The sequence below is a fragment of the Triplophysa rosa genome, linkage group LG15 (assembly GCF_024868665.1).
Source record: "Triplophysa rosa linkage group LG15, Trosa_1v2, whole genome shotgun sequence".
NCBI classification, from domain to species: Eukaryota; Metazoa; Chordata; class Actinopteri; order Cypriniformes; family Nemacheilidae; genus Triplophysa; species Triplophysa rosa.
Window position 1 is genome coordinate 11,450,176 of NC_079904.1, and position 27,106 is coordinate 11,477,281.

A 27,106-nucleotide genomic window follows, 5' to 3' on the forward strand; every position below is an offset into this window, starting at 1 on the left:
GTAGTCTATTATATAAAAACTAATGTTTTTCACTCTGGAAATGGCTTTTTCTGTTGTAATTTTAGACTTTTTTAAAGATAGGTAAAACCGTTACAGCAGTAAAACACGATGTATGTGATATAGTAAAATAAATAACACTGCCGTGCACTATTAGTATGAAATAGCAGTATATGGTCATAAAGACGCACTTTTGATTTTTTCCAGGATTTTAAAGTGCACGAGCTGTTCTGATCATGTGCATCTAATCTACCTTAAATCATTTCACATTAGCGATGTGTACACAATTTTTAAGCCTAAATGATTGCTTGACAAGCCTGAGTTTTAACAGTTCCGTATGACAATAAATACATCTTCAAGTCTATAACCATCTTTAACTGGAGCCAAAACGTTTCTGCGTACTCCACGTAAATAGAAAAGTATTGAAATTAGTTGAAAAATGAAAACAATGTTGCGTTATTATCCAGAAAACGGAAGCTCCACCATTCACTCGTATGTCTTTATAGTCGGCTTTTGCCCTCACCAATATGGCGGTGGCGTTGACGTACGATCCAGTGGACAATGAGGCGGCTAGTATTATGTCTATGGTCAAAACCGTCAGACTACGGAAGTAAAAACGATCGCAACTTCCGGTTCACAGGGACTTTAAACTTAAATTATATCATTCCCATTTTCCTAAAATCATTCTAACGGCCTTGGGACAGTTTTTGATAGCGCTTTAACACGATTGGCGGCCGCTCTTTTGACGTCACAGCACGACACACACGGAAGACTCGGGAATTTGCTGTATTAATCAAAATAATTAAAACATGCTCATCCAAATGAAAGTAATATAGAAAAGAAAGGAAATAAAATAGAAAATGCTCACAAATATGAGAAATGAACTTATAAACAGTTAGAGTCGAGGATGCACCGCTGGGGTCGCTATCGTTGCAAGATCATGTATTGGTAATTCTGCGAAGAAGACGAACGCGGAAGCTTTGGTTCAGTGACATTTATTTTTGCTATCTGATCAGAAATGTGTGCTGGTTGTGTGCAGAAAGAATATCCCGACAGGGTGAGTTAGTTATCATATGTTACTGACACGTCTTGTCGGAATCCGTCTATAGCATGTTATGTACTCCTTCAGTGGCCTTTATTTGTAAGTGCTACGCATGTTGTTGCCAGTTCAGTTTTCAACCAAAACCACATTTAAAGGTAACTTACTGCATGTAGATTCGGCCCAGGCTTATTATGTCCTCATTCGCTAAATATTTTGTGTAGGTAACCATGCTTTGGTACATAGGTTTATCCTTTATGTTACCAAGGGTGATGTAAACATAAATTATATTGAAGAACATTAATTTAAACGTTTGAGAAGCAGTATTTCTGCTTGTCATTATATCTGAAATGTTTATTTGTCATGTGTTATGTTTGCAGGGTAATACATGTCTGGAAAATGGTTCATATCTTATGAATTTTCTTGGCTGTGCCAACTGTCACCAGAGAGATTTTGTGCTGATCAGTGATAAGACTATGGTGAATGAAGACGAGGAGGAGATCGTTACCTACCTGCGTGAGTAATGTCATAGTAAAGAGTGCAAAATAAATTTCAATTGGCAGGTACATGAATAACATTTCTTTTTCACAGATATGTGCAAGAACTGTGACCATGTTATAGCCAGACATGAATACACCTTCACTGTGGTGGATGACTATCAGGTAAGAATAGAAATAAGGCAATACAATCAACTTCACTACTGTACTTGGCCCATTATAATTATGATCAGACTAATCATACTTAGTTTTTTTCTATAAATTGTACAACCGCTGTACTAGACAGTGGGAACATGACATGCAATTGTTTTTTTTACAGGAATACACAATGTTGTGTATGTTGTGTGGAAAAGCAGAGGATTCCATCAGCGTGCTGCCGGACGATCCCAGGCAAACAGCACCTCTGTTCTAGAGTGTTTGCTCTGAAGCTAAAACAGGGAATTGCCTTCATAGTAATGAGCATGTGATGCATGTTTTGAGGGACATATGCTGAGCTTGAGAGGTCATTCACAAATATTAAACTTAATTAGAATCCACTGTTTCTTAAGTATGTGTTCATCCCACGATCATCCATTGTCATGATCTTTCTCTCTTTAACCTGATTGGTGGAAACTGCCAGATTAGGTCTGAGTGGGTTAGCAGATTGTTACAAAACAGATTAACATCCCCATCTCATCACTATGTGGCACAAGAGAAAATAGATACACAAAAAAAATATTTGAATTTGTCAGATAACATATGCTTAAAAATATGTGACTGAGAATAAACGTATCAGATTTTCCTGCTTTTAATGAAATGTACATGAAAGTACTTTGTACAGTATTGTGTCCTGCTGTATTTCTAGTTTTAATGCAACAATAAAATAATTTTGTATGATTTGTCTAAAAAAACGACACATATTAAGGGTTTCATTGATGACATACTGCCATGTCAACCTCAAGGGCATCTGGTACTAAAGAGTACTCATTTATTCCATTAATATGAATACATATACATTCCAACATGGTGACATTTTTGCATGATTGAAAAATACAGTACATGAAGCATGAGGTGGAGTTTCTTAATATATTTATATCTATATACAGTCTAGGTTATGTACAATTCTTAAAATGCACACCATCATACCATTGTTGTGTCTATACTGATGTGTTTGAAGTAAATGTATTTCCAGACAACCCAGAACAAAACAACTATTCTAGCGGCACAGCACACATTGAATTCTAAATTGTGTTAATGACCTACAGTAGTACCCACAATCCTTTTCCCTGTACATCTTCGCTGGCCTTGTACTCTTCAGACAGATGTCCCAAAAACAGCAAACCATCTTGTCATAGACAGCCAATCTATCACACAGATCACATTTTACAGATGTTTTCAAGTAATATGTTAATGGGACTAGTGTTGTGGATTAAGAGTTCCTTGCTCTGTTTAAGGGTTAATTGTTTCACTGTCAGTAAGTTTCTTATTTATGTTATGACTTTATACAGTGACGGTGTTAGTATGATATTACAGGAATGGAGATTATACTTGGCAATTGTAAGGTTGCTGACCCTTAACGTGATGGCAAACTCACTCAGTAGCTAGTAATAAAGCTACATTGTCAGGTACAGTTAACACATCCAATAAATAAATAAATACATTCTATAGATGATACAGTTTACAGTACATACATTCCCTGAAATACATATATACACATGCTTGCTTGGACCATATGCATCTATACATAATTTATATTATTTGTATAGATCGCTATCGATCGAAGTGTGGAATTAAAATTTGACTAAATTGTGACAAATGATTGTAGAACAAAATTATTAAATGTAATAAAAAAAGGTAAGGCTAGAGTTGTATATGCTGCACCCAAAAATCCTGAAACGTGCATCTGTTTGAAAGAGTACAATGAGTTACTATCAGACTCATTGACAACACTCACTTGTAGTGACTGCAAATTGTTTAAATGTAACAAAAGACGGATCTGATATTTTACAAATAAATCATGGAAAAATTAATACTTGGCACAAACTATATGTAGTGTAAAAAAATTTAAATGATCCTTAAGAGATGCAATGTGAAAGTTACACAGCATCAAGTTCAGCACGTTGATAATATTTGATTAAATGACAAAAACATAATGCTTTCAAGTAATCACAACCAATATCACAGGTTCAACTGCCAAATACCTGTTTGTAGTCCCTTTCTGTCAAAACAATGCTTGTAAAAAAGCTACAGTTCATCAGGCTTAATATTGACCTTAAAAGCTACTTGAAACCACCTTTCTTTCACCATCAGGTGCATGTTTTTCTCTTTATTTGCTAATTTTGGCTGTGGCTTTGCTCTCAAGACTTCCAGCTCTGACTCTGCTGCAATGCCCTGACCCATGATGCAGTCGCAAGTCACTGATTCGAGGAGGCGGGGAGGCTGAACAGCTACTTGGTGACTGGCTCTGACCGCCCTCAAAGTGGGAAGGGGAGGAGCTTAGCGAGCGTTGAAGAGAAGAGGAGGTGGCTTGTTGGTAACGAGAGGAGGAGCTGACGGCCAGGCCGCCTCGCTCCTGCATAAGCTGAGTGAGGTTGTCCAGAAGATCTGCGTCGCCTGTGCTGCTAGCCCGAATGCGGTAGCGTCTGCGCCTGGTACAGAGAATAACGCGTTAACACACACTGTTAGCGGTTAAGCTAGCTGGGTTTTCAATAATAAATCAATCATCTATCACGTCCATTGGCACAGCTAACGGTAAAACATTCTCTCACCTGTTTTCGCCCCCTGTGCGAAGGGGTGGTTTTCCTGGTGGCGGCCGAGGAATGAATCGAGTAGATAGCTGTTCCGGCACTAGAGTGGGGCTTATGGGTCTCGGTATCTTACTCCTGCTTGACAAAGGGCCTGAAGAAGACGATAACGAGAGTGGCTCCTCCCCTTGCCAGTCAGACCCACGGGAGCCGGCGGGGAAGGTGAACTTGTCGCGGAGCATAGCCGAGGGGAAGTGCTCGCACGAAAGCGAAAATGATGGGGAAAGCGGAGCCGGAAAACCCCTGCGGGTGGGAGAGTCAAGGTCACGGACCGGTATGCGACTGGATCGGGGGGAGAGATCGCGGGGTGGAACCGCATCAACACTGTGTCCAGTTGTCTCTCCCTGGTTAGGGGTTGAAGAAGGTCCTCCATTAGGGCAGCCAGAGTCACTCTCCACATCCTTCTCAGAGGCCTTAACAGATCCAAAGTTTTCATCTGCAAGATTGTGGCTTTTAGCCGGCACGTGGTTGTGCTCTTTTTCTGCAGGGCCTGACGGGTTGTCAAGCTTAGATTCATCTATCGTCTTCTGCTGAGGCTGGACAGACTGTAGCACAGCATTGAATGACTGTAACAGGAACAGTATTAGAGACAAGGCATTATAAATGGAGCTCTGCAGCGAAAACTGTTTTTTTTTTTTCGGTGGACAGTCCTCTGCCTAGGCGTATAATATTTCCCCAGAGGCCATATCTTGGCTGTGTTTAGAGCTTTGTGTCAGATTCACTCTGTCCACTGATGTTTTTGATATAATGTAATGTGTAAATCGCAGCTGCTGGCCAAAATCCGACACAGTGATATTGAATGCAACCACTGCAATGCACCCATAAACAATCACTGCTTACTGCTATACTGTTTGTTACACAAATAAATCTGATGATATCATTTACAGTGCAGTGTCCTTAGAATGTTAACTGAAAGTTGCAGATTTTTAGGCAAGACACTTACCTGCTCAAGATGAGTCCTGTTGTGGTGGACCATTGATGCAGGCTGGATTGTGGGCAATCTCCTCAATCCAGACAGCCCGGATAGTCCGGTTATGCCAGGCAAACCAGGCAAGCCTGGTAACCGAGAGAACGGAGGTCCAGTGTGGCATGCACCTGCCTGGAACTCTCCACTCAGGCTGCTGGTGCGCTGGGGCAGGGGGTCAGACCAGGTGCGAGGCAGGGCGAGAGGGCTGCAGGAGCGTGGCGAGATCCCTGAGCGTTCCTCCTCATCAGGTTTAGATCCAGCTGAACCGCTTCCGCCCTCAAGCTCCACTAGAACCCACTCCTGAGAGTCACCCTCTTGGGGGATCGGGCTGAGGTTAACGGCCACGTAACCGCTGCTGGCTGCCCCTTCCTCGTCCTCCAAGGAGCCCTGCTCAACCCGACACACAGCCCTGTCCTGGGGCAAGCATGGCCGCTGCTTCCCTAAACTATACAATGAAAAGTGGTGAAATCTTAAAACTGACAATTGACATTTATACACTGCGTTCCAAATTATTATGCAAATTGGATTTAAGTGTCGTAAACATTTAATTTTATATTGTTCAATTAAACTTATGGATGGTATTGTGTCTCAGTGCTCTTTGGATCACTGAAATCAATCTCAGACACCTGTGATAAGTAGTTTGCCAGGTGAGCCCAATTAAAGGAAAACTACTTAAGAAGGACGTTCCACATTATTAAGCAGGCCACAGGTTTCAAGCAATATGGGAAAGAAAAAGGATCTGTCTGCTGCCGAAAAGCGTCAAATAGTGCAATGTCTTGGACAAGGTATGAAAACATTAGATATTTCACGAAAACTTAAGCGAGATCATCGTACTGTGAAGAGATTTGTGGCTGATTCAGAGCACAGAAGGGTTCGTGCAGATAAAGGCAGAATGAGGAAGGTTTCTTCCAGACAAATTCATCGGATTAAGAGAGCAGCTGCAAAAATGCCATTGCAAAGCAGCAAACAGGTATTTGAAGCTGCTGGTGCCTCGGGAGTCCCGAAAACCTCAAGGTGTAGGATCCTCCAGATGCTTGCAGTTGTGCATAAACCTACTATTCGGCCACCCCTAACCAATGCTCACAAGCAGAAACGGTTGCAGTGGGCCCACACATACATGAAGACTAATTTTCAAACAGTCTTGTTTACTGATGAGTGCCGTGCAACCCTGGATGGTCCAGATGGATGGAGTAGTGGATGGTTGGTGGATGGCCACCATGTCCCAACAACGCTGCGACGTCAGCAAGGAGGTGGCGGAGTCATGTTTTGGGCTGGAATCATGGGGAGACAGCTGGTGGGCCCCTTTAGGGTCCCTGAAGGTGTGAAAATGAACTCTGCAAGGTATGTAGAGTTTCTGACTGAGCACTTTCTTCCATGGTACAAAAAGAAGAACCATGCCTTCCGTAGCAAAATCATCTTCATGCATGACAATGCACCATCTCATGCTGCAAAGAATACCTCTGTGTCATTGGCTGCTATGGGCATAAAAGGAGAGAAACTCATGGTGTGGCCACCATCCTCCCCTGACCTCAACCCTATTGAGAACCTTTGGAGCATCCTCAAGCGAAAGATCTATGATGGTGGGAGGCAGTTAGCATCAAAACAGCAGCTCTGGGAGGCTATTCTGACATCCTGCAAAGAAATTCAATCAGAAACTATCCAAAAACTCACAAGTTCAATGGATGCAAGAATTGTGAAGGTGATATCAAAGAAGGGGTCCTATGTTAACATGTAACTTGCCCTGTTAGGATGTTTTTGATTGAAATAGCTTTTGATTTCAGTAAATATGACCTCCTAATGCTGCAAATTCAACAAATGACCATTTTCAGTTTTTTACAACCTATGAAATGTTTTCAAACTCTGTTGTGCATAATAATTTGGAACAGTGCATTTTGAGTTTTTCATTTTTTAAATAAATACTGTTGTCAGTGGGAGGTTTGTTCAATAAAATTCCAAATGTACCCTAACTGTTGATTACTTGAAAATTATACTGACTGTCATTTGCATCGACAAATTAGGAAAACCAGAGAAAGATATCATTTACATAATAATTTGGAACGCAGTGTAAGGTACAGACAAAAAGAGAGTGTTTAATACTGACTAGGCTTCTAAGAAGCGTTCAATGGTGGGTTTAGGCTCAGGGGTCAATCTTTTGTCCAGTCCCATGCTCTGGCTGTGCCGCATCCGTCTAAGCAAAGGAGCCACGCGGTCAATGAGCAAAGTCTCAGAGCGCACCCGTCTGGGAGACCCCTGGATGGACCCACTATTGGGGCTCTGGTTGCCCTCTTTGCTTCGTTCCTCCTCACTAGCCACCTGAATCAGACACGCAAGAAAACTCATGAGCATCTCTAGCAGTCACTCCATCTGAATTATTTTTTCCATTACCTTTCTGATCAGCGGCTGAACGTGGTTGAGGTTTCGATCGCGGCTGTGCTCCACATCCTCCCAGATCTCTGTTTCCTGCGCAGGCTGAGTTGGGATGGGCGTGCAATTATCAGCCTCGCTGAGGCGCTCACCTTGAAGGACGTCCTCTGTGTTCTCGCGCTGCAGATCGCCTGGGATCACTGAGGCATTGGCCATACTAGGGGGGAATAAAAGTCGACTGGTTAATAAACAGTTCATACATTGGTAGAAATATGAATTCTGTGTGTTGCGCTGTAGATGTTGAGATCTACCCCATGTATGCAGGTGTGAGACGGGTCAGCTGCTGGGCTGTGGTTGCCAGGGTTCCAACATTAAGTGTGTCCTCTGAATCTGTTCTCTCCCAGTCATAGGAGTCGTTTTCCACCACATTATAGCTCTTCATACTGTTGTCAAAGACTGACATAAGGAGCTGCAGCACAAAAAGAATAGGGTGTTGTTATTTTAAAATATTATTTATACATACTGTATATGCACCTAAAGACCATGTCATTAGATTCATATTAGATTTTGCCCAATGCTAATGCTCACACTCAAAAAATAACTCTGGTAAAATCTTAATACAGTACCTGATAATCTGGTTTTGTGTAGTAGTCCAGATTGGAGATATGATCAAGGAAAACACTAAACTCATCTGGGAGGTGCTTGAGCATGAGACGATGATTGTACGTCTCCTTCATATTTCCCACCTGTTCCTATTATTACAGCAAAAACCAGAATGAGATCAGTTAACTAAAGCAAACACCAGCCAATGTCTTATCCATGGAATGTTATGACTGGAGCAGAACATACTTTGTCCTTGACTTTTCTCCAGGGTAGCTGACCCACCATGAACTCCACAAGCATATAAAATAAAGACCACAGATCATCATGTCGACCCATTTCCTAAACAAAAGAAGCAAGACAGGCTATTTAGTTAAGTACTACATGAATGAGCATTACAATCCGTGTAAAGGATGCTCCACTGCCCAAAAATACGAAAAGAGAGATTTATAAATTACCTTATTCTTGTGAGCATTAACTGAAGCATAACGGACGGTCCCTCTGAATCCTGCCACTGGGCGTGGCTAAAAAAAAACATCACAATATTGCAATAGCATCCTTGTGGTTTTATAAATATAGCTTTAAAAACATTTGAAGAGTTTGGGCCAAAATGAGATAACTCCGTTTTTAAAATTGTTCAAAAATCATGTTTTTTATTGTGCATTCCAATTAATATAAATCAAACTGCACTTAGTTTGTTTTAATTTAAGCCATAATAACTCAAAAAATACAGCTAACTAACACAATAAAAACATGATAACATAATAAAAAACATGATTTTTGAACAATTTTAAAAACGGAGTTATCTCATTTTGGAACCAAACTCTTCATTTGTAATTACTCACTGGACGGACTTCTTGACATGAGTTTGTAAACTGGCGTGCCAAACCAAAATCGAGCATGTAACAGGTTCGGCACGTGCTGGCTAGCCGACCCATTGCGAAGTTGGACTATTTGAAAAACAAAAGGTTAGATCTGAGGATGATTCTTTTATTAGGCTAAATAAATAATGTAATAGAAGCCCTGTTAACACATGAATTATTATCCAAGTTAAAAGCGCCATTTGTGAGAGAGCACACTCAGTGTCTCATCAACAGTGCAGTCTTACCGGTTTGATGTCTCTGTGTAGGAAGCCCACAGAGTGGATGCTCTCGATAGCTTCTAAAATTTGTCTGCCCAGCCTGAATGTGGTGGACACGGTGAACGTGCCGTGAGTCATGGTGCGTCGAAGGTCTGCCAAGTTTCTTCCCTTTGGTTCAATGTTAAGAGTCAAGCATCACGTCAGGTTGTTTTGTTTTTATGACTTCTGTTTGATTGTTCCCAAAACAATTAATAATCAGACCCCCTACCTGAAGCTCCATAACCACGTAATTGAACCGGTCATTGCGGCCACATCCGACAAATCGGCAAACATGGTCTTTACCTGAGACATCAAATCATTTATGTATTTTAGACCAATCCAGTATTATGTTAAATATTCTCTTGTCTGGTTGTAGAATTTCAGTTACCCTTAATGAAAAAACCTGTCTGGTAAGATTGTGTTAATGTTTCTTAAATCTACACCTTTTAATCACTCACAGTTTGTTAGAAAAGTGTCATGCATTTAAGATGTTGGCGTTACCCTGAAGCCTTTTCAGAACGGCTACTTCCATCTTCAGGACCTGTTTGGGTTGCTGTGCAGACTCCACTTTCAAAGCCACATTGACCTGGTTCACCTGGTCCAAGACTTCATAAATCTCACCAAAACCACCCCCGCCAATCTTCTTCAACTAGACAACAAAGCAAACTTGAATGAATGACAAGGACATTTATCATAATTTTTTTAGCTCCTCACAGCACAGATGTTACATGACAGTTCTGATCAGACATGAAATTATTCCTTTCAAACTGGTCTGAAACCATTTCCAAATGCTGTGTCAAGTGATTAACTGTCAACATGCTGTATCATTTTTGTGCTGATGTCAGTATTTAGAGTGTATCGGATGACTAAGCCAAAAATTGTTTATGTGAAACTAAATATGAAATCATTAGAATTCACTGATACACACCCTGACCCTTTAATACTTACTGTGCTTTTTTCCCAGGTGCCCTATTAGCCTAATTCACAATTCTGCCTTGTAATAATCTAAGTTTAATGCATCTCTTTTAAGGAACTCACCACTCTCCATCGCTCCCGCACCATGCTCCCCACGGCCAAAATATCAGTCTGCTCTCCTGTTCCACTCATCCTGATGCTCCAGAGTGGACCGAGCACACTCAGAGATGCTCCACACCTCACATCAGTGAGCCTGGTGCCTCACTGAAAACCAAAGGTAGCGAATTCAATTAAAGCTCCTCTAGCTAGATAGGTAGAGAGCGTTGTGTTAGCATACAGTATGTTCCCAAAAAGCACATACTGATAAAACACAACTTGAATGCGCTGTACTTTGCTGTGGATAAAAGTGTCTGTCTTAACTTGATTGTAAAACAGATCTGTATGTAAAGTTATATTAAGTTCATTTTGTCAACATCTCTAATAGCTGGCAGTAGAATTTACGGAACTCATGCTAAATTTTATACATGAATTTGATAAAATTCATGTACTGGTGGGCTCTATATAAAGGCACCCTGCCTGAATCTGACCGGCACTGAGGATGTCCGTCGAGCTGAATAAGCAAGATAAGAACCCGGCCGGATTCTTTTTGACTATCACTGCTAGAGTGCAGGGCAAAATTGATGGAGCTAAATACAGTCAAATCCTTATGGAACAGGCTTAGCGTAGGCCTGAAAAAGAGAATACAATTCACCTTATCTACAAGACAGTGACTCAAACATAATCTCAGTCTCGTTTAATCTACATCACAAGACTACAAAACAGCTGCAAAAGACATGTTTTATTTAGTAATGTGACAGAAAACCTGTTTATATCGGAAACCCTAATATGTTCTAAACAGAAATGTTGCTCTGAGGGAAAACGTTGCAGCCCAAATGCAATAATAATAATATGTAAATTGCTAATTTACTGACATTTTACAACACACAAGAACTGTTTTACAAAAAAACAGTATTACCAGAATATAATCGTTTAACAAATCAATTTCGTATAATAAAAATGTTTACTATGGTTTGAAACATAAATTAATGATTTATGAACCTGGCTATGCAGTGCCTCAGCAAAACTGCTGCAAAGATGCGGTCCTGTTATAAGGTTTAAATCTCTTTGTCATACAATCTCTAGTAAACTAACAATATCAGCATTTTTCTCCAGCCTGACAACGATAGTCCAAACCTACTACAATAACATGCACGACTGTTCATGATTTAACGGAGTTCATTTGAGGACGGCCTATTACACTTGTCTTTATCAGTTTGGCTGTATTACAGCAATCTGTTCAAGATTCAAGATATTTTAGGTTAACATCCCCAAACTATGCTCGTACAGCCGCCTGGTACATCTTGGTTAAGGCTTTCTCTGTCCTTTCCGCATCCAGTGATACACAGGAAAGATATAACGTTATTGTAGGACACAGGCTAAAGCTAAAGCATCAACCGGACCAAAATGACTGAATGAAATAGCGCATTGAAGCCATACCGCGCGAGCTGCTTAGCCAAACCGAACAACATAGATGTAACTTATATGTAAATAAAAGGTTGCGCGGTTAACGTTACAATTCCACAAACAACGTAGCAACACAATGTTGTGACAGCTGTAATCCCGCTAATGATGCGGACTAGCACGCCGCTTGTTCACGTTCCCGGTGTGTACATTACCTCTCTCTGCGCCGGCGGTGCGAGTGGTTTCCAAAGACTTTAAAACGCCGCTTTCGGTTTCACAGGCCATGGTGATACGAAATGTTGCACATAATAATCGCATATCGTTTTCAGGCACAAAGTATAGATTGAAACGCGCGTCGTCTATCTCAGTACTCTCAGCGGTAGCGGCGGCTATATGACTGCGCGAGCGTACCGATGTGTGACGTCACGCTTGGTCAAATGGTTTTCATTACAAAAATCGTTTGGAACAATACAAATAATAATACAACAACAAAAAAAGAGATTAAGTCCAAGGGTAGGCCAGAATTTCTCTTTTAATTTCGTATCTGAGAGCAGTTTGCATGTTTAGCTTTAGGATCTAACGTTAATTTACATATAAGTTACACTGAAATTTATATAAATTATTTGTTTTACAGCTAATCTTTGTTGTGCATGACTGATATTTACCGTCAATTTTAAAGTAAAAGACACAGCCTTAACATTTACAAAAACACAACACTGTCATCCTTGGTCATATCTTCATTGCGGCATTCATGAGGTAAAAACAAATCAAAAACAGGCTGTGGTCTTTGTTACACATGTATAATAAAATGAATGGCATACATGCATTCTCTTAGTACCAACATTTAGTGAAAAAATGAACAGTCTTTCCACATCCATGAAATGTAACAAAAAATGCATGCACAAATGCTTTTAAAGAGAATGTGTGAGAAATTTACAGAATTAAAATAGACAAAAATGTTTTGTGATTCTTCACATCCTACCATGTAAAAATGAAACCTGGTATTTTTAAACTGGCATTTGTTAATTTACAACAAATAGAACAATCCTCAAACGACTAGGATGTCGGTACACAATACCCGTCGAAAATAATAGGGCATGTACTCCCAACAGCAGCAAATTATATGAAAAGCTAATGGTTTCTAAAACAATTAAAAAAAAAAAAATAAAACTGACTAAAACTAAATTAAATACCACATCCTGTTCAGTATAATTGTTATAAAAAATACTTCCATCCCTTTTTAAAAGTAATGATTTGACTGTAAATCCATTTTTAAAATCTAAGCATCACTTATTTTTACAGTTGAAAGACACCCTGAAAATGTGTTAATAATAAGTAGCGGTACGGTAAAGAGCTTTGGCTCAAAAATACCAATATGTGATTGACTCATGCTGTTTCTGCCATCTGATTTGACAGAGAAAGACTAATTACTACAATTCACTTCATTTTTGTGCGTAAAATAGGTTAAAACGGAGCAAACCACAAGGGCCCCCAATGTCTTAACACACATGGCCAGCATTTCTTCACTGTCCAGTATTAGCTGTCCTGTCTACCAAGAAGTCCCTCTCTTTCTGGCACATCCTCCTCTTCTGCTCTCTGCGGTCCAGAGCAGCATGGCAGCTTGGCCATCAAAGGCTTGTGGAGTCCATTGTACAGCGCCGTACCCACAAGAAGAATAATGAAGCCCAGGATCTGCAGGCCGAGGAATTTCTCCCAACCGAGCGCCAAACTCACAACCCATATGACTAGAGTACGCAGACTGTCCAGCACCATACGTGTGGTGGCGCTAATTTCCTTGGTGACGCTGATGCCCGCAAAGTTGAAGAAGGCGATGCTCACGGTGTTGCCCAGCAGTGCCAGCAAGATGAGAGGCTTGTGGCCAATCTGACAGAAAGCATCCAACGCGTCCTCGAGGACCTGACGTGGGTTATCGCCAAAATTGCCAACGTGGATATAGAACATCGGAATGAGGAGGAGAGAGAGGATGACAAATCCAAAAAAACCTGATAGAAAGAGACCGAATGAATAAATGTAAAATATCACATTTACATTTTGAACTTTATAATTCAAAATTCTAGTTTTTGGAATGTTTTTCTATGTTCACTTTTAACTAGATTTACCTTAATGTGACTATTATTATTCAGCATCAATAGACAATAGACAAACATGGTCCCTGGCTAATATCACATTATATGACAAATGATTAAAATGACTTTTTACCCTCAGTCCCAACAGCCTTTAGGGGATGTACGTTGTGTTTGTAAACAAACTTCTCCTCCAGGACCATCTGGACTGCCACAATAATCTGTGCCATGATGATCAAAAGATCTCCTATAACACAAAGATCAAATAACCATAAGCCCTATCAGACTGTAAGAAACAATCAAGCAACACAGAAATAAAAATACTGTGATAAACAGCTCATGTCTGAGATGACAGGATTTGTAATGACAAGTAAACTCCTTTATTATCCTCAATCTGATTGTTTTATTTCCCCAAAGTTTATTTTGAACAACCACTATACTTACATGATTAAAAACATTCAGCATTCATTACCTGTGATGACCTCACTGAGCTTGTGACTGTCATCTCCATGGCCGCTCACAAAGTCAGCCAGTCCAACCACCACCAGACCAAGGATCGTGACTAGGATCCCAATCCACTGGCTGGGCTCCAGTCGTCGTCCCAAGAATGATACAGACAGAAGTCCAGTGAAGATGATCACAGCACCTCTCAACATCTGGAAACTGGATGCGCTGGTCATGTTAAGAGCTAGACACACAAAGCAAGAGGAAAGTTTTATTACAACCCAACCATGGAACTTCCTACACATGCCTTCAATGTATAGACTATGACTACAACATACTGTGCTTTGCGGGATTACTCACCAATATACATGATAGACGTCCCAATCATGTCACAAAGGGCAGGGGGGAGAAAAAGGAGGGGGCTGAAATTTTGGCCTGGGTCCATAGAGGGTTCAGGTCTGCGTCGATCATGACAAAGGAGGATGTGGAACACCACCAGGCAGGACAGCTCTCCTAAAAACATTCCTACAGCCTGGAGGGGTGAAAAAAAATAAATAAAATTAGCCAAACAAAAGAGGATATTCGTGAGTATGGAAGAATAGAGGCAGAGAAAGGGAAAAGTGACATGAAGTGAAGGAAACTGAGTGAGTCAAAACTAGTTCTCTTATGTGAAGATGTAATATAGACATATTCTCAGTTCTCTTTTTTTTCAGAACTTCAGACTAAATGTGCTGAGAGGGAAGTTTGACATGTGTATTGTTGCCTTGGAAAGAACAGATAAAAATAATTACCTGTACAAAGGGATGTGAGAAGGTATGTTCTGGAGACCCCTTACATCCAGGTGCAGAGAACATATCAGCCCATCTAGGATATTAAATGAGATATCTGTTATTAATGTTTATAATAATACAACTTTACCTAAATGTATGTTATAAACATTTTGTTCTGTTTTTTATTTAACATCTCTGGTTTTCAGCTGGAAGTAACAGTAACAAGTAACTGACTGTTTGTGCAATAATTCATTTTTACAGCCAAGAAAAGCATGACTGACATAAGGAGAGAGATTATGACTATAAACACGGTAATATTACATCTCTTGTTCAAGTTTGATACAAAAATATGTTAAACACTTTCATTCATGTCAGATTATGAGCAGATATGATATTAAATGTGATATCACATTTCCTCTGTCTAGAAAGAAAGCTTGGGTATAAAACACAAAATTGTGTCACATTACAAGGATATGTACTTTGAAACATTTGTAGCCGTTTTCTTGTTTTGATGGACAACAAGATTTGATGCCTACTGCAAATTGCTAAATGTCACAATCTGGACTGACTAACAGTCATACTATTTTTGTTGCAAAATGCTGATGGTGCAGGTCTAGCATGTCACGACTTGTCAGATAATCACAATTGCACGTGAGTCAAGTCATGTCATATGTTCTACACATACAAATTTGAGTAAACAATAAAGTGTTTTAATGTTTCAGTACCAAAAACATGTCTATTTAAATGTATTTAACAATAAAAGGTCGTGTAATGGCTGAATACACTACAAGACTTTTAAAATCTGAACAGATTTTTTTAAAACTAGACATACACTTGCAGACTTTTTGAAAGTTTCAGATAGAAACACACAAACTGATCATATCTGCAGACTGGCACAGACTTTCTGCAACAAGTCCAGACTGAAAATATGGGCAAAATCTGAGCAAAAGTCTTGTAGTGTATTTTAGCTTTAATGAAGAGAGCATACATATGTGCCTGCCTTACTCACTTACAGGTGAAAAAGTGGAGTCAACAAACAAAAACAGGCAAAAAGCACATGTAAACAAACCCAATATATAGCGAGAAGGCTTACTTCGCGGATAGCGTGTTAAGAGAGCCCGTGGTGAGCATCAGACCGGCGAGAAAGAGCTGATATTTTGTCCAAGACATGATGAGTGGGACTGAGTGATCGTGAACATCAGACGCTTCAGATGTCTTGAGTTTTCTCTCTCTCTCTCTCTCTCTCTCTCTCTCTCTCTCTCTCTCTCTGATGACTTCAGCTAATCTGTGGAGCCTGTATGCAAATCACATGACAGCGACCACGTGACGCTATCAGCTGACGTTATTATTTTCCGCAGATTTTCATCTCTAAAGTGTGAAGATATTTTGTCCTAATATGACATATGAATCGGATAAGCAATCAAGCCTTATGTTAAAGAACTGGAGCAGTAAATATTTTATAATAGTGATATAAAACAACAATGAATGACAGTAGATTGCAAATAATAAGGAAATAAATAACAATGACTTGAATGTGGCACAAATAGGGAATTTTGTAGATACTGTTCTTTAGACCGACCACGTTTTTTTCTTGCAGTAGAGCGAAATAATAAATAATATTACAATATTAGATAGACTTTAGCTTGGAACAAACACGTGGCTTTAATTACACAACTGCACGTTCTTTATCGTTCAAGGATTGCGGCTTTAATTCATCTTTTATTTTAGACTATAGGGGCGGTTTCCCGGACAGGGTTTAAGACTAGTCCCAGTCTAATTTAAATGTTAGAGGTGTCTTGATCGAAAACATCTTACATTGACATATCTTAAAATCTATCAGTGTGATTGTGTTGTCTCAAGATGCACACCAGTAATGTTTTTTGTAAAGTAAAGTTTTTTTAATTGACTTTAATATCGTAATTTAATTAAGGCATAGTCCTGGTTTAAAATAATCCTTGTCCGGGAAACCGCCCCTAATGTGTTCCCCGAAATTACAGAAAACCCAGATGTGTATTTTGTGTGTGGTTTTTTTTTATTGAATATTACTAACGTTACACCGACAACGCACCTTGTATTACACCCCGTAATAGTGAAACTGTGATGTAATTACTGTATGAAATGGCACCTCTATCTCATACGATATCAATAATTCAATATTACACATTCCATTCCAGCAGTGCGCAAGAACTTCCTTCATCCAATCACAAGTTGCGCATTTGCGCCTTCTGTCGCCTCGCCTTCAATCTGAAGCACGCCGATTGGCTGCGGCGGCGCCAACTATTGTTTTGATAAATAACTTTAATGGATTGACTATTTTTCGAGAAGATCCGCGAACTTTAGAGAGTCTGCAAACAGCATCAACAAATCTCCGCCTAAACAGCAGAATGTGAACGGAAACTAATTTGGCCGACTACATTTGGAGTTCATATCCGTCTGGATTCAAAAGTTGTCAGATCTGTCAGTCTGCGCGTAGAAAGGCCTCTGGGTGATTACAACATGCGATTTTCATATACAGGAGGTATTCAGTTCGCGCATCTACGTCTTGGCGTTAACGACAGGCAGTTCGCGGTGTGTAGATATGATCGTACACGCTGTTGACTTTGCCCAGGGTTGGATCTTTTTCAAACAACTGGCTGCTGTCATCTGAACTTGAATACTAAAGAAAACGTCAGTACCACACTGCAACAGGGTAAGTACTCTACAGTCTGTTTTCATTACAGCGACCGTTCAAGACACGTAAAAGAGCAAAGATCACAGAAGTGCAAGATTACTCCGTTTACAAACAGGGAAGTGCGGAAGGTGATTTGCTTGTGCAACATTGCTTATATATGAACGTATTTTGTTGTTGTAACTACTTTTTCATCGTTGACAAGAGGCTGGTTTGGGAGGGGTCATCATTGGATAGAAAAGTAGTTCTGCTTGTTCTCTCTCTCTCCTACACGCACTCCCCTTCTCTCTCGCTCTCTCCCTTTCCCTCTTCACTTCCTGTAATTCTTGTTGTCTTGCATTGCACTTTTCATGCCCCTCCCGTGGTGTCTGCCGTGGCCTTCTGCATTTGTGTGTATGTGAGGTTTCCTGGTTGTAGATCTCTATAGCCATGCACAGAGCATGGAGTGTATAGTGTGCGGATAGTGTCCTGTCATTCGTGCAACTTTACGCATAACTTCATTTTAGGAATATAATAAAAATATTCTTTAAAAAAAATGAACAATGTCAATGGTTTCTCTATAGTACATTTTGGCTGATTGATTAACATTTGTATTGCCATAGTGTTACTACATATTTTAAGGTTAAACTATTTATTGCAGAAAGACAATGATAAATTGAGGTTACTATGGTTTTACTACAAATACCATTAAAATGTGGTTACTGTAGTAAACCCAAGAGGGTAGTTGACAAATATACAGTGTGTCCTGTGGTATGACAGCAAACATTTAGAAAAAACTAACAATGAATATAAATCTTTCTTATGCTATTTTATAGTATAGATTTAAATATATATTATTAACAGTTTGTTTTCTAAATTATTGCTATGTCACACCATAGGACACGTGTATGGTATATGTATGGAAACGTGCCCACCTAACCCTTCATACGGAAGTTGTGATTGACCAGATTGTCATTGTTTTTTGTTGTTCTGTAGTGTCCCAGCATTGCCATGAGTCTCTCGCCACATCAGAGGGGAACCATAAACAGTATTAGCAAGCAGAATGTTGAAGCCATGAATGAATCAATGCAACATTCGGGAGAAATGTTTTACAGTGTGGGAGCTCCTGGCATGGAGCAAACTCACAACACTCCAGGGGGCGTCGTGGATTCCAGCCCTGAGGTCCAAGGCTCTAACGTTTTCAAATCTGATAAAGGATATCAGGTCCGAGGACATTTTCAGCAGGCTGGATCGGTCAAGTGGGTGCATCAGGATCCAGTGCAGACCTCAGCTTGGTTTCAGGGCCTTCCAAACATGACCAAGTGGACGCCAAACTTTGGCCCTTCTCTTAGTGGTGTGGATGACCCTAGAGCTTTTCACAAGGCGGGTCATGAGATGGAGGCTTTAAAGTTAGAAAAGCTTTCCCCGGCATCTTCGCAGTCTTACCCAGATACCTCACAAGTTCCCGGGCAGGAGTGGGATCATCACGCAATGGCAGCAATGCACCATGCTCAGTTTCAGGCCCTCCAACAGGGCCACAGGCCTGCGGATCTCCAATATCCACCTCAAAGCATGCATCACGACATGCCGGACCCCACTCTGCAACCCTTCCAATTGGCATTTGGAAATGCCAAGCAACCCCAGGCACCTGGCTTCCATCAAGTTTACCAAGGCAACAATGCATCTTTAAATATGAATTACGTAGAGAAACCAAAAACGCAACAGCAAGTGTTGCAGTTGCAACAGCAGCAGCAGCTGCATCACCAGCATCAGATGCAGCTCCAAATGCGTCAGTTCCAACAACAGCAACACCAAATTCAGCAGCAACAACGGCTGCAACACATGCAACAGCAATACCACCAGCAGCAGAAAATGCAGGAACAGCTGCAGCAACAGATGCAGCTGCAGCAGCACGCACAAGGGCTTCGTCAACCAGAATCTATACCATCGCAAGAAACCCAGCGAGGCAAACAACACACTGACAGTGCCCAGGGGAATATCAAATCGAGTCCATTATCTCATCAGACCCCGCTTACTGTCTCTCAAACTCCTGCTCCACAGCATCCAATTCCTCAGGCATCTAATTTCCAGGATTCTGGTCCTGCAAAGACAATTCCAGAACCGCAGGAGGCCCAAAGCAAACGTCAGGTCCTCCCTCGCCGCTCGCGCCGCCTATCCAAAGATGGTGTCAGTCCGGAAGAAAACCAGACATCTAGGGACAGTGTTTCTGCCCAAAATGGAGGAGTGGCCGGAGTCCGGGGTCCTCCAGTGGGTGTCATCCAAAGCACCCAGAGACGGCGGAGAGCCTCAAAAGAGATCAACCTGGAGACGTTAGCGCAAAAGGCTTCAGAGATGGAGTTTTTACCAGCAAATGTGAGTGTGTGAGATTATTCTGGATGTCTGTATGAAGTCTATCGTATCAAGTCCTTTATATAAGATGACTGAGGACTTTTTACTATTGAAAATTCTCTGTCTATAAAATATATTTTACTGGACATTTTATTCCACTGTGACTGAGACGTTGGAAGAGGTTTTTAAAGAAGTAAGTCAAAATTTAGGTTTTTAGAAAACCCTATTTTATTTTATTTTGTTAATTTGACTCTCACCATATAAGAATTAAAAAGTCTAATATATTCAGTTTTAAATAAAAAACGAATTCATACATAACCATTAAATTGTAGCTATGAAAATGTGGGTTTGAAGTTTTTTAAATTACTTACAATTTACATATTTTATTTATTTATTGTTTCATTCTTGATGCCATTCCAGCATCTAAGGCTACATCCATGGCGAGAACTAGTCAATCTATACACAAGTCTGTTCTATTCACAAGTCGATCCTACATATTTTAGCAAATAACCTAAACTTTACATCTACTGCTTTGGTTTCCTAAGTTGTTTTGTTGTTTAAAGCACCTTATGAAACAGCACAAAATTTAAAAAAGTCCACTGCTGGTTCTATTATCAAGCAGAACCACCTTTTATTATCTAATCAAACTAATAAATACAAACTCGGCTCACAGCAGTGTTTGCCCTATGGCTACCCTGGTCATATACTGTACGATGTGCAGTACAGTTGAATTATTTAGCACTGAAAAGCAGTCTGGTAAGCAGCTGCATGTCCACACACCTACACATTCCACACTCTGTACAAATCCATTCAGTTGAACTTGGGAGGGGCCGATTTACCAAGCCCTGTTTGCTAACACGTATCAGATCCAAGCCTTGCACAAAAAAAGCGTATGGTATGAATTAATTCTTCAAAATATCTCTCTTTGGAAATTGAAGCACATTTGTAAGAAAATGATATATTATGTAAATGAATGTAAAGGTGCTTTAAGTTAATGGTGTTCATCGTGTCTGCAGGTTTCTTGCGCATAGTTACGTTTGTATATTATACAATAGCAACCAATCTACAATGCTTGCGACATGACAGGCGAGCAACTATTGTTATAATCATATAGAATTAGAGTGTTGTAAGAAAACTATGAAAATTACAAGGCACAAGAAACATTAACATAAATAATATTTTTTAGGTATATAAAAAATTTTCTCCACACCTTTTTATTACATTTCCATTTTATACATTCTGTCTCTTTTATCTTCTGTTAATAGAGTGAGGAGAATGCCTCTGCTAGACCAGCTGGTATGGTCCCCCTTGTCATGCCCGTCTCTGTGCCCGTTTCTAAAGGCCAAACTCAGATGGAAGGCCCCGGCACCTGGGCACGCCCGGATGATGTGCGACATCCCTCTGAGACTCCTCAACTACAGAACCAGCCTGAGCGTAAACCCTCGGTTATCGTAGTACGCCGGCATTCATTAAAGAACTCGGCATCTGAGAACTTCATCCAGGTGCACAAGTAATCTCAAATTGTTCTCAAATGATTTACATGCTTTTGTTAAAATTATTAAAGATGGAGGAACTTTCTGTCACTTATATTGGATTCAGGGCAAGGGGCAAGAAGACAAATCCAGGCGTCGCCCGCGGCCGGAACCCCTGGTCATACCTCCTCCCAAACCGTTCACTTTCATCGCCCCTTCTGTCTACTCCAGCATCACCCCCTATCAAAGCAACCTGCGCTCCCCAGTTCGTCTACCTGAGCATGCGAGCATCATCCCACCGTACACTCCTCCGCCCATTCTTTCACCTGTGCGTGAAGGTTCTGGGCTCTACTTTTCTGCCGTCCTGTCCTCCATGGCAGCGGGCAGCCAGGTCCTGCCACCCACACCACGGAGCGCCGCAAGAAGTTTGCTGCGTTCAAGTGAGTTTCACATTACTTTTAGATCTAAAAGTTGTATTTTTGTTTTTGTTCACTTTTTATTAATAGTCCTTAATTCCTGGTTTAGATCAGGAGTTCCAAGACAATCTCATGGGAAATTGTAACTATTAATATAAATGTTTACAATCTTATTTGTACATTTTAGTACAATTTGCTTTAGCACCATTGACATTAGGTTTAGGGGTGGGGTTAGGGGAGGGGCTTCAGTGTTTCTTTATTTCTAATAATCGTGCATTTTTTTATGATTCACATAGTAAAAATTCATACAAAGTAGCCACCTCCTAAAATAGTTACTTCCAGTGAGATCAGGTTGGGAGTTCTGCTGTTTTTAATTTTTAAACATTGTATTTCAGTCAGCTCTGATATCACTCCTCCTGCACCCCAGCTTATTGGAGAAGCAACGCCTGTCAGCCTTGAACCGTGAGCACTGACTTCTTTAAAATAACTGTTTACAAAATCACTGTCCACTGTTTTTGTATTTTGGCTAATGCTGTTTTTTTCTCTTTTATTTTTAGTCGCATTAACATCGGTTCTCGGTATCAAGCTGAGATTCCAGAACTGCAGGATCAGACCAGCTCCCAAAAGGACCAAGACAAAGCCACTTTGGTTTGGCTTCCATTATCAGAGACTGATTCTACACCCTCCCTGGATGCTAGAGGTAAATTGTTTTGACCGTCTTTGATGATTGTGTCCCAGACTGAATGTAGCTGTGTTGCAGCTCAAACACCCAGACAGCTTTTTTAATGATGGGACCTCTTAAGAAAAACAATTTCAGACATTCAATGCACCATAACATCATGTCTTGTGTATGTTGCTGTTGTGAAAAAAATATGTCCGTCCTCACCAGCTGCTGAACTGTTTGAGGCAGTGAAGGATGCATCTATGCTTAAGCAAATTAAAGGAACAGTTCTCCCAAAAATGTAAATTCTGTCATCATTTACTCACCATCAAGTTGTTCCAGATCTGTATACATTTCTTATAGATGATATTTGGAAGAATGCTTGTAAACGAACAGTTCTTGGCCACCATTGACTACCATAGGGAAAATTGCTTTATAAATGTATTTGTTCTGTTGAACACAAAAGAAGGTGCATTACAAGGCATAATTAATACATTAAAACTACTTTTAAAATGCATTATACATATATGCTTTAAGTAAAGTTTTACCAAAGACATTTACAGATTTGAAACAACCTTGTAAACTGTCCCTTTAAGGCATCTTAGTGGACGGGATGTGACAAACATTAACTTCAGACGTGCCTTAACACAGACAAACTCATTCCAATCCTTGTTGTTTTCCAGTTGATGACGTGATGAATCTGGTGTGCTCCAGTGTCCTGTTTGGAGGAGGAACCAACACAGAGCTAGCGATGCACTGTCTGCATGAGTGCAGGGGTGATGTCATGGTGAGCACAGCTCTCTGGTTTCATCTTAACAACATAAACAAACGTTACTGCGCATGCTCACTTTTGTGACCCCAATTGAACTTCCGGTACACATTCACAAACAATAGAGTGCCTGTAGGTTGTTTCTGATAACAATAAAAAGAAACCGCGAAGAACCGTAACTTGTCCCTTCAACATTTTGAATTTAGACTCCGATACCAAGCTCAACTGCTAGTACCATATGGTTTCTTTAAATGCGTCAAAACTACAGGACCCATTCAACAAATTGTTTATTTAATCAAATGAACACACAACAAAATTCAACAAATCGTTTATTTAATACAATTATTATACAGTAAAATAATAATACAAATTAATATTAACATCAATTAAATAAAATATAAATAGTTATATTATTAGACACTAGCCAAACACAAACCGGAAATTAATTGGGGGTCAGGCGCGCGCGTGTCCGATGAAACGGTCTATACAAGAGTATCATCATAAAGGTCATGGTATGGTTTCATGTTCATTGGTATGATAAATTGCATTTATTTGAGGTTTTTCCAGTTTGTGATTGATAGTTGGTCTCAAAGTACATTCTTTTATGGAGACAGAGAAACCACAAATGTATTTGTGTCCTTGTAGGCAACACTAGAGATGATGTTATTGGAGAATCCTGTCTTCTCTGCAAACCACCATTTGGCCAATTACCGTTATGCAGGTAAAACATCACTTAGAACAGAACTTGCAAAACTTTTCAGGATACTGTATGATGTTGATGGCCAAATATTTCTAGTCATGAGCGTTTTATTTAGAGATTGTAATGTTATCTGTAATGCTTTATAGTGGGTAGAAAGAGATTCATGTGTTACATTTCAACAGGGTCAGACTGTTGGACTGTGGACGAAAAACAATACTTCAACAAGGGAATTTCTGCTTACAGGAAAGATTTCTTCTTGGTACAGAAGCTGGTAGGCAGCTTGTTTTTTTCTTAAATGGTCTTACAATTAAAAATCAGCCCCTGCCCCTTTGCTTTCATGGGCTTATGTCTCCCTCTAGTTAAAAAAAATCTTATTCAAATCATTTAAATGATTATGTATTTGAGATTATTTAAATTTAGATGTACTTTACATTTGACAAAACTGGTCAATGTTTCTAGAAATTTAAGTTCAGTAAGAGGTGGTGTCCTATTTTTGGTTCGGCCCATATTCTTTCAAAATGTCTGTGCGTGTATGAAAATGGGAGAAAAGTAAAAATGGAACAATGTAGATTATAATGGACCTGACAGCAAAACTGCACTTCAGCCAGTGTCAAAAAAGAGGGCGGGAAATGGCCATGAAAATCTTTATATTTATTAAAAAAATGGTTGATGACCCCTTTTAAAATTGAGCCTGAGGGTTAATTTTTCCCAGAGAAAGACTTTTGTTATGACATCACAAAAATAATCACTATTCCTCCCCAAAGTATTTATTATTACTATTTAGCAATTTAAAGAAAATAATTGACGTCCATCTTAAATAACATGTTTGTGTGGCTGTTTTGGCAGGTGAGGAGTAAGACAGTGGCCCAATGTGTGGAGTTTTACTACACCTATAAGAAACAAGTGAAGGTTGCTCGCAATGGGTCTCTTATATATGGACCTTTAGACCCAGAGGAGAGCATACCTTTGGTAAAGGCTTTTATTGCTTACTGTTTGTAAATACTTGTTCAAAGGTGTTAAGACTTCTACTATTTGATCTTTTGTGTTAATGATAGCATGCTCCCCACATTTTAGACCCCATTGTATTTATATATGAAAATAGAAAATGAATATGTACAAAATAACACTTGAGTGATAGTCATAGTTACCGCCATGATTCAAATTCATAAATGTGTATTATCTGTCTGTTATTTTTTTCTAATACAGATCAAACAAGAACAGCAGGAGGAAGGAAATGATAATAGACAACAGGACGCAACACAAGACAATGCGAACGACAGTTCAAAAGATGTGTCTAAAACACATCAAGCCAATGAGAATGTGAGTATTAAATGACCAAATAACCAGGTAATGACTTAATAACCATAACCATATAACCATGTAAATCTGTTTCAATTTTTGTCTTTACACCTTGGTCCAGCAGAGGGCAGACTCAGCTCACGAGGAGCAGAAGAACAGTTGTGTGGAGGACAATTCTGGCCTGAAGCCAACGGTTCAACCTGCCTTTAAGACTCCTTCCCCTGCACCTCAGAAACCTCGCCCTGACAGCGCAGGGAAGAAGAGCAGAGCCTCCACAGGCAACAAAAGTCAGGGAGAGCCAGAAGGTATTTTCCCGTGTAAGAAGTGCACTAGGTGAGTGAGCTTGAATTTCTGCTATTGAAAGTTTGTCTGTGTTCCCTGTAATACGCTCTAATGTGTTTTATGTATGTGTAGGGTGTTTTATAAAGTAAAAAGCCGCAGCGCTCACATGAAGAGTCATGCTGAGCAGGAGAAGAAGGCTGCAGCACTGCGCCAGAGAGAGGAAGAGGAGCGGGCGGCAGCTACAGCGAGACAGAGGGCACTGGAGGCACAGGCAGAAGGAGCGCAGGGAGAGAGCAGTGGAGCTGAGGAGAGCTCTATAGAGCCAGAGGATGAGCAGGATGAAGACTGGCACTGATGATGTTTACCTTTGTGCTGGTAGCAGATTGACTTTAGTTTTGTAACATTTGCATCTCCCTTTTTATGTTGATGAGCTGGGAGGATGTTCGGAAAGAAGGTGGTGTCAGAAATGCCCGACTTGTTTTATGTTTTGTTTCTGTTGTATATGTTGCAAGAAAAATGATTTTTACCAAAAATGTTCCTTTGGTATATAGTTTTAAATTTGTGAACTTCACTCTTATTTAATGATGATAAGCAAGTAAGGATGTTAGTCTGATATTGTTTAAAGGACTTTAAACCACTTTAAAGGGCAATATAACCAAAAAATGAACATTTAAAAAAAGGGACCATTTACTCATTTCAGTTTCATGCAATGCCTTCAAGATGCATTTACAAACAAATGTCTAAATTTTGGCTATTTCTTGGTAAACTTATCCAGAAATGTATAGTGCTTAAGTTTTGATAAAGAACAAAAACTGTTTTTGTATGCTTCAAGATTGTATTTTTATAACTTTATGTAATGTACATATTAAACAAATAATCAAGGACACAATCCAAAACATTCTGCCACTGAAATTCTCTGAAATACTTTGTGCATTGAATGTATATAATGCAGAAAATATATATATATATATATATATGTTGTGTATATTATACCGTGTACAATATGTTGTATTGATCACATTGTGTGTGCTTGTGTTTATATTCAGTACTCTAAATATAAAGTAATGTGTATTTATTCTTTAAATGCACTTAAAGGGAGTGGACAATTTAGAATAAGAGATTTTTATTGAAACTTGCATCCATAATTCAGTATATCAGAAAATCAAATTTTTTATATTCACAATTGTATGTGAAACACAAACCAGTTTTCACAAATTGATTTTTTTTACACTTTGGTGATTATTGTGAGCATGCTTTGTGTTTGCTGTATTTTATTTGACTGCCATTGCATATTGTACATGTCTGCCCAATAAAAACAAACTTCCAATTGAACCCTTTTTTTACTTGTATTATTTAACCTAATAAAATAAATATGAAAATGAATATTCAGTTATCACATGACATTCGTTAAAAGAAAAAAATATTTTAGTG

The 27,106-nt window shown here is 39.7% G+C and overlaps 4 protein-coding genes across 7 annotated transcripts; 2 read left to right on the forward strand and 2 right to left on the reverse strand.

Moving 5' to 3' along the window:
• Positions 1-691: 691 nt before the first annotated feature.
• Positions 692-2,423, forward strand: churc1 (churchill domain containing 1). Its single transcript, XM_057352917.1, has 4 exons — positions 692-1,054; positions 1,417-1,552; positions 1,628-1,698; positions 1,853-2,423. The coding sequence occupies exons 1-4, from the start codon at positions 1,016-1,018 to the stop codon at positions 1,943-1,945; spliced, it is 339 nt and encodes a 112-aa protein (XP_057208900.1). The 5' UTR covers positions 692-1,015; the 3' UTR covers positions 1,946-2,423.
• Positions 2,424-2,461: 38 nt separating this feature from the next.
• Positions 2,462-12,198, reverse strand: ttbk2b (tau tubulin kinase 2b). 3 transcript variants are annotated; one of them, XM_057352915.1, is made up of 15 exons: positions 11,998-12,198; positions 10,406-10,546; positions 9,869-10,016; positions 9,597-9,670; positions 9,356-9,496; positions 9,093-9,197; positions 8,706-8,771; positions 8,497-8,589; positions 8,274-8,399; positions 7,959-8,116; positions 7,669-7,864; positions 7,385-7,596; positions 5,260-5,728; positions 4,281-4,861; positions 2,462-4,160 (listed from the first exon to the last, which is right to left on the reverse strand). In XM_057352915.1, the coding sequence occupies exons 2-15, from the start codon at positions 10,472-10,474 to the stop codon at positions 3,839-3,841; spliced, it is 2,760 nt and encodes a 919-aa protein (XP_057208898.1). In that variant the 5' UTR covers positions 10,475-10,546; positions 11,998-12,198; the 3' UTR covers positions 2,462-3,838. The 3 variants fall into 3 exon arrangements, with proteins under 3 accessions (XP_057208898.1, XP_057208895.1, XP_057208896.1); XM_057352912.1 differs by having other exon boundaries at positions 2,463-4,160; positions 4,281-4,882; positions 11,998-12,197; XM_057352913.1 differs by lacking the exon at positions 11,998-12,198 and adding an exon at positions 11,819-11,986 and having other exon boundaries at positions 2,463-4,160; positions 4,281-4,882.
• A 98-nt stretch (positions 12,199-12,296) lies between these two features.
• Positions 12,297-16,361, reverse strand: slc35f6 (solute carrier family 35 member F6). The gene is made up of 6 exons (XM_057352916.1): positions 16,174-16,361; positions 15,102-15,174; positions 14,671-14,842; positions 14,339-14,554; positions 14,003-14,113; positions 12,297-13,785 (listed from the first exon to the last, which is right to left on the reverse strand). The coding sequence occupies exons 1-6, from the start codon at positions 16,248-16,250 to the stop codon at positions 13,319-13,321; spliced, it is 1,116 nt and encodes a 371-aa protein (XP_057208899.1). The 5' UTR covers positions 16,251-16,361; the 3' UTR covers positions 12,297-13,318.
• Positions 16,362-17,320: 959 nt separating this feature from the next.
• On the forward strand, positions 17,321-27,022 carry mideasa (mitotic deacetylase associated SANT domain protein a). Of its 2 annotated transcripts, none has more exons than XM_057353821.1 (13): positions 17,321-17,769; positions 18,724-20,100; positions 21,342-21,578; positions 21,676-21,988; positions 22,360-22,426; positions 22,522-22,664; positions 23,309-23,412; positions 24,040-24,115; positions 24,277-24,365; positions 24,941-25,063; positions 25,301-25,414; positions 25,515-25,726; positions 25,808-27,022. In XM_057353821.1, exons 2-13 carry the CDS (start codon positions 18,739-18,741, stop codon positions 26,028-26,030), a joined length of 3,063 nt encoding a protein of 1,020 aa, XP_057209804.1. In that variant the 5' UTR covers positions 17,321-17,769; positions 18,724-18,738; the 3' UTR covers positions 26,031-27,022. The 2 variants fall into 2 exon arrangements, with proteins under 2 accessions (XP_057209804.1, XP_057209805.1); XM_057353822.1 differs by having other exon boundaries at positions 25,518-25,726.
• The last annotated feature ends 84 nt before the right edge of the window (positions 27,023-27,106 follow it).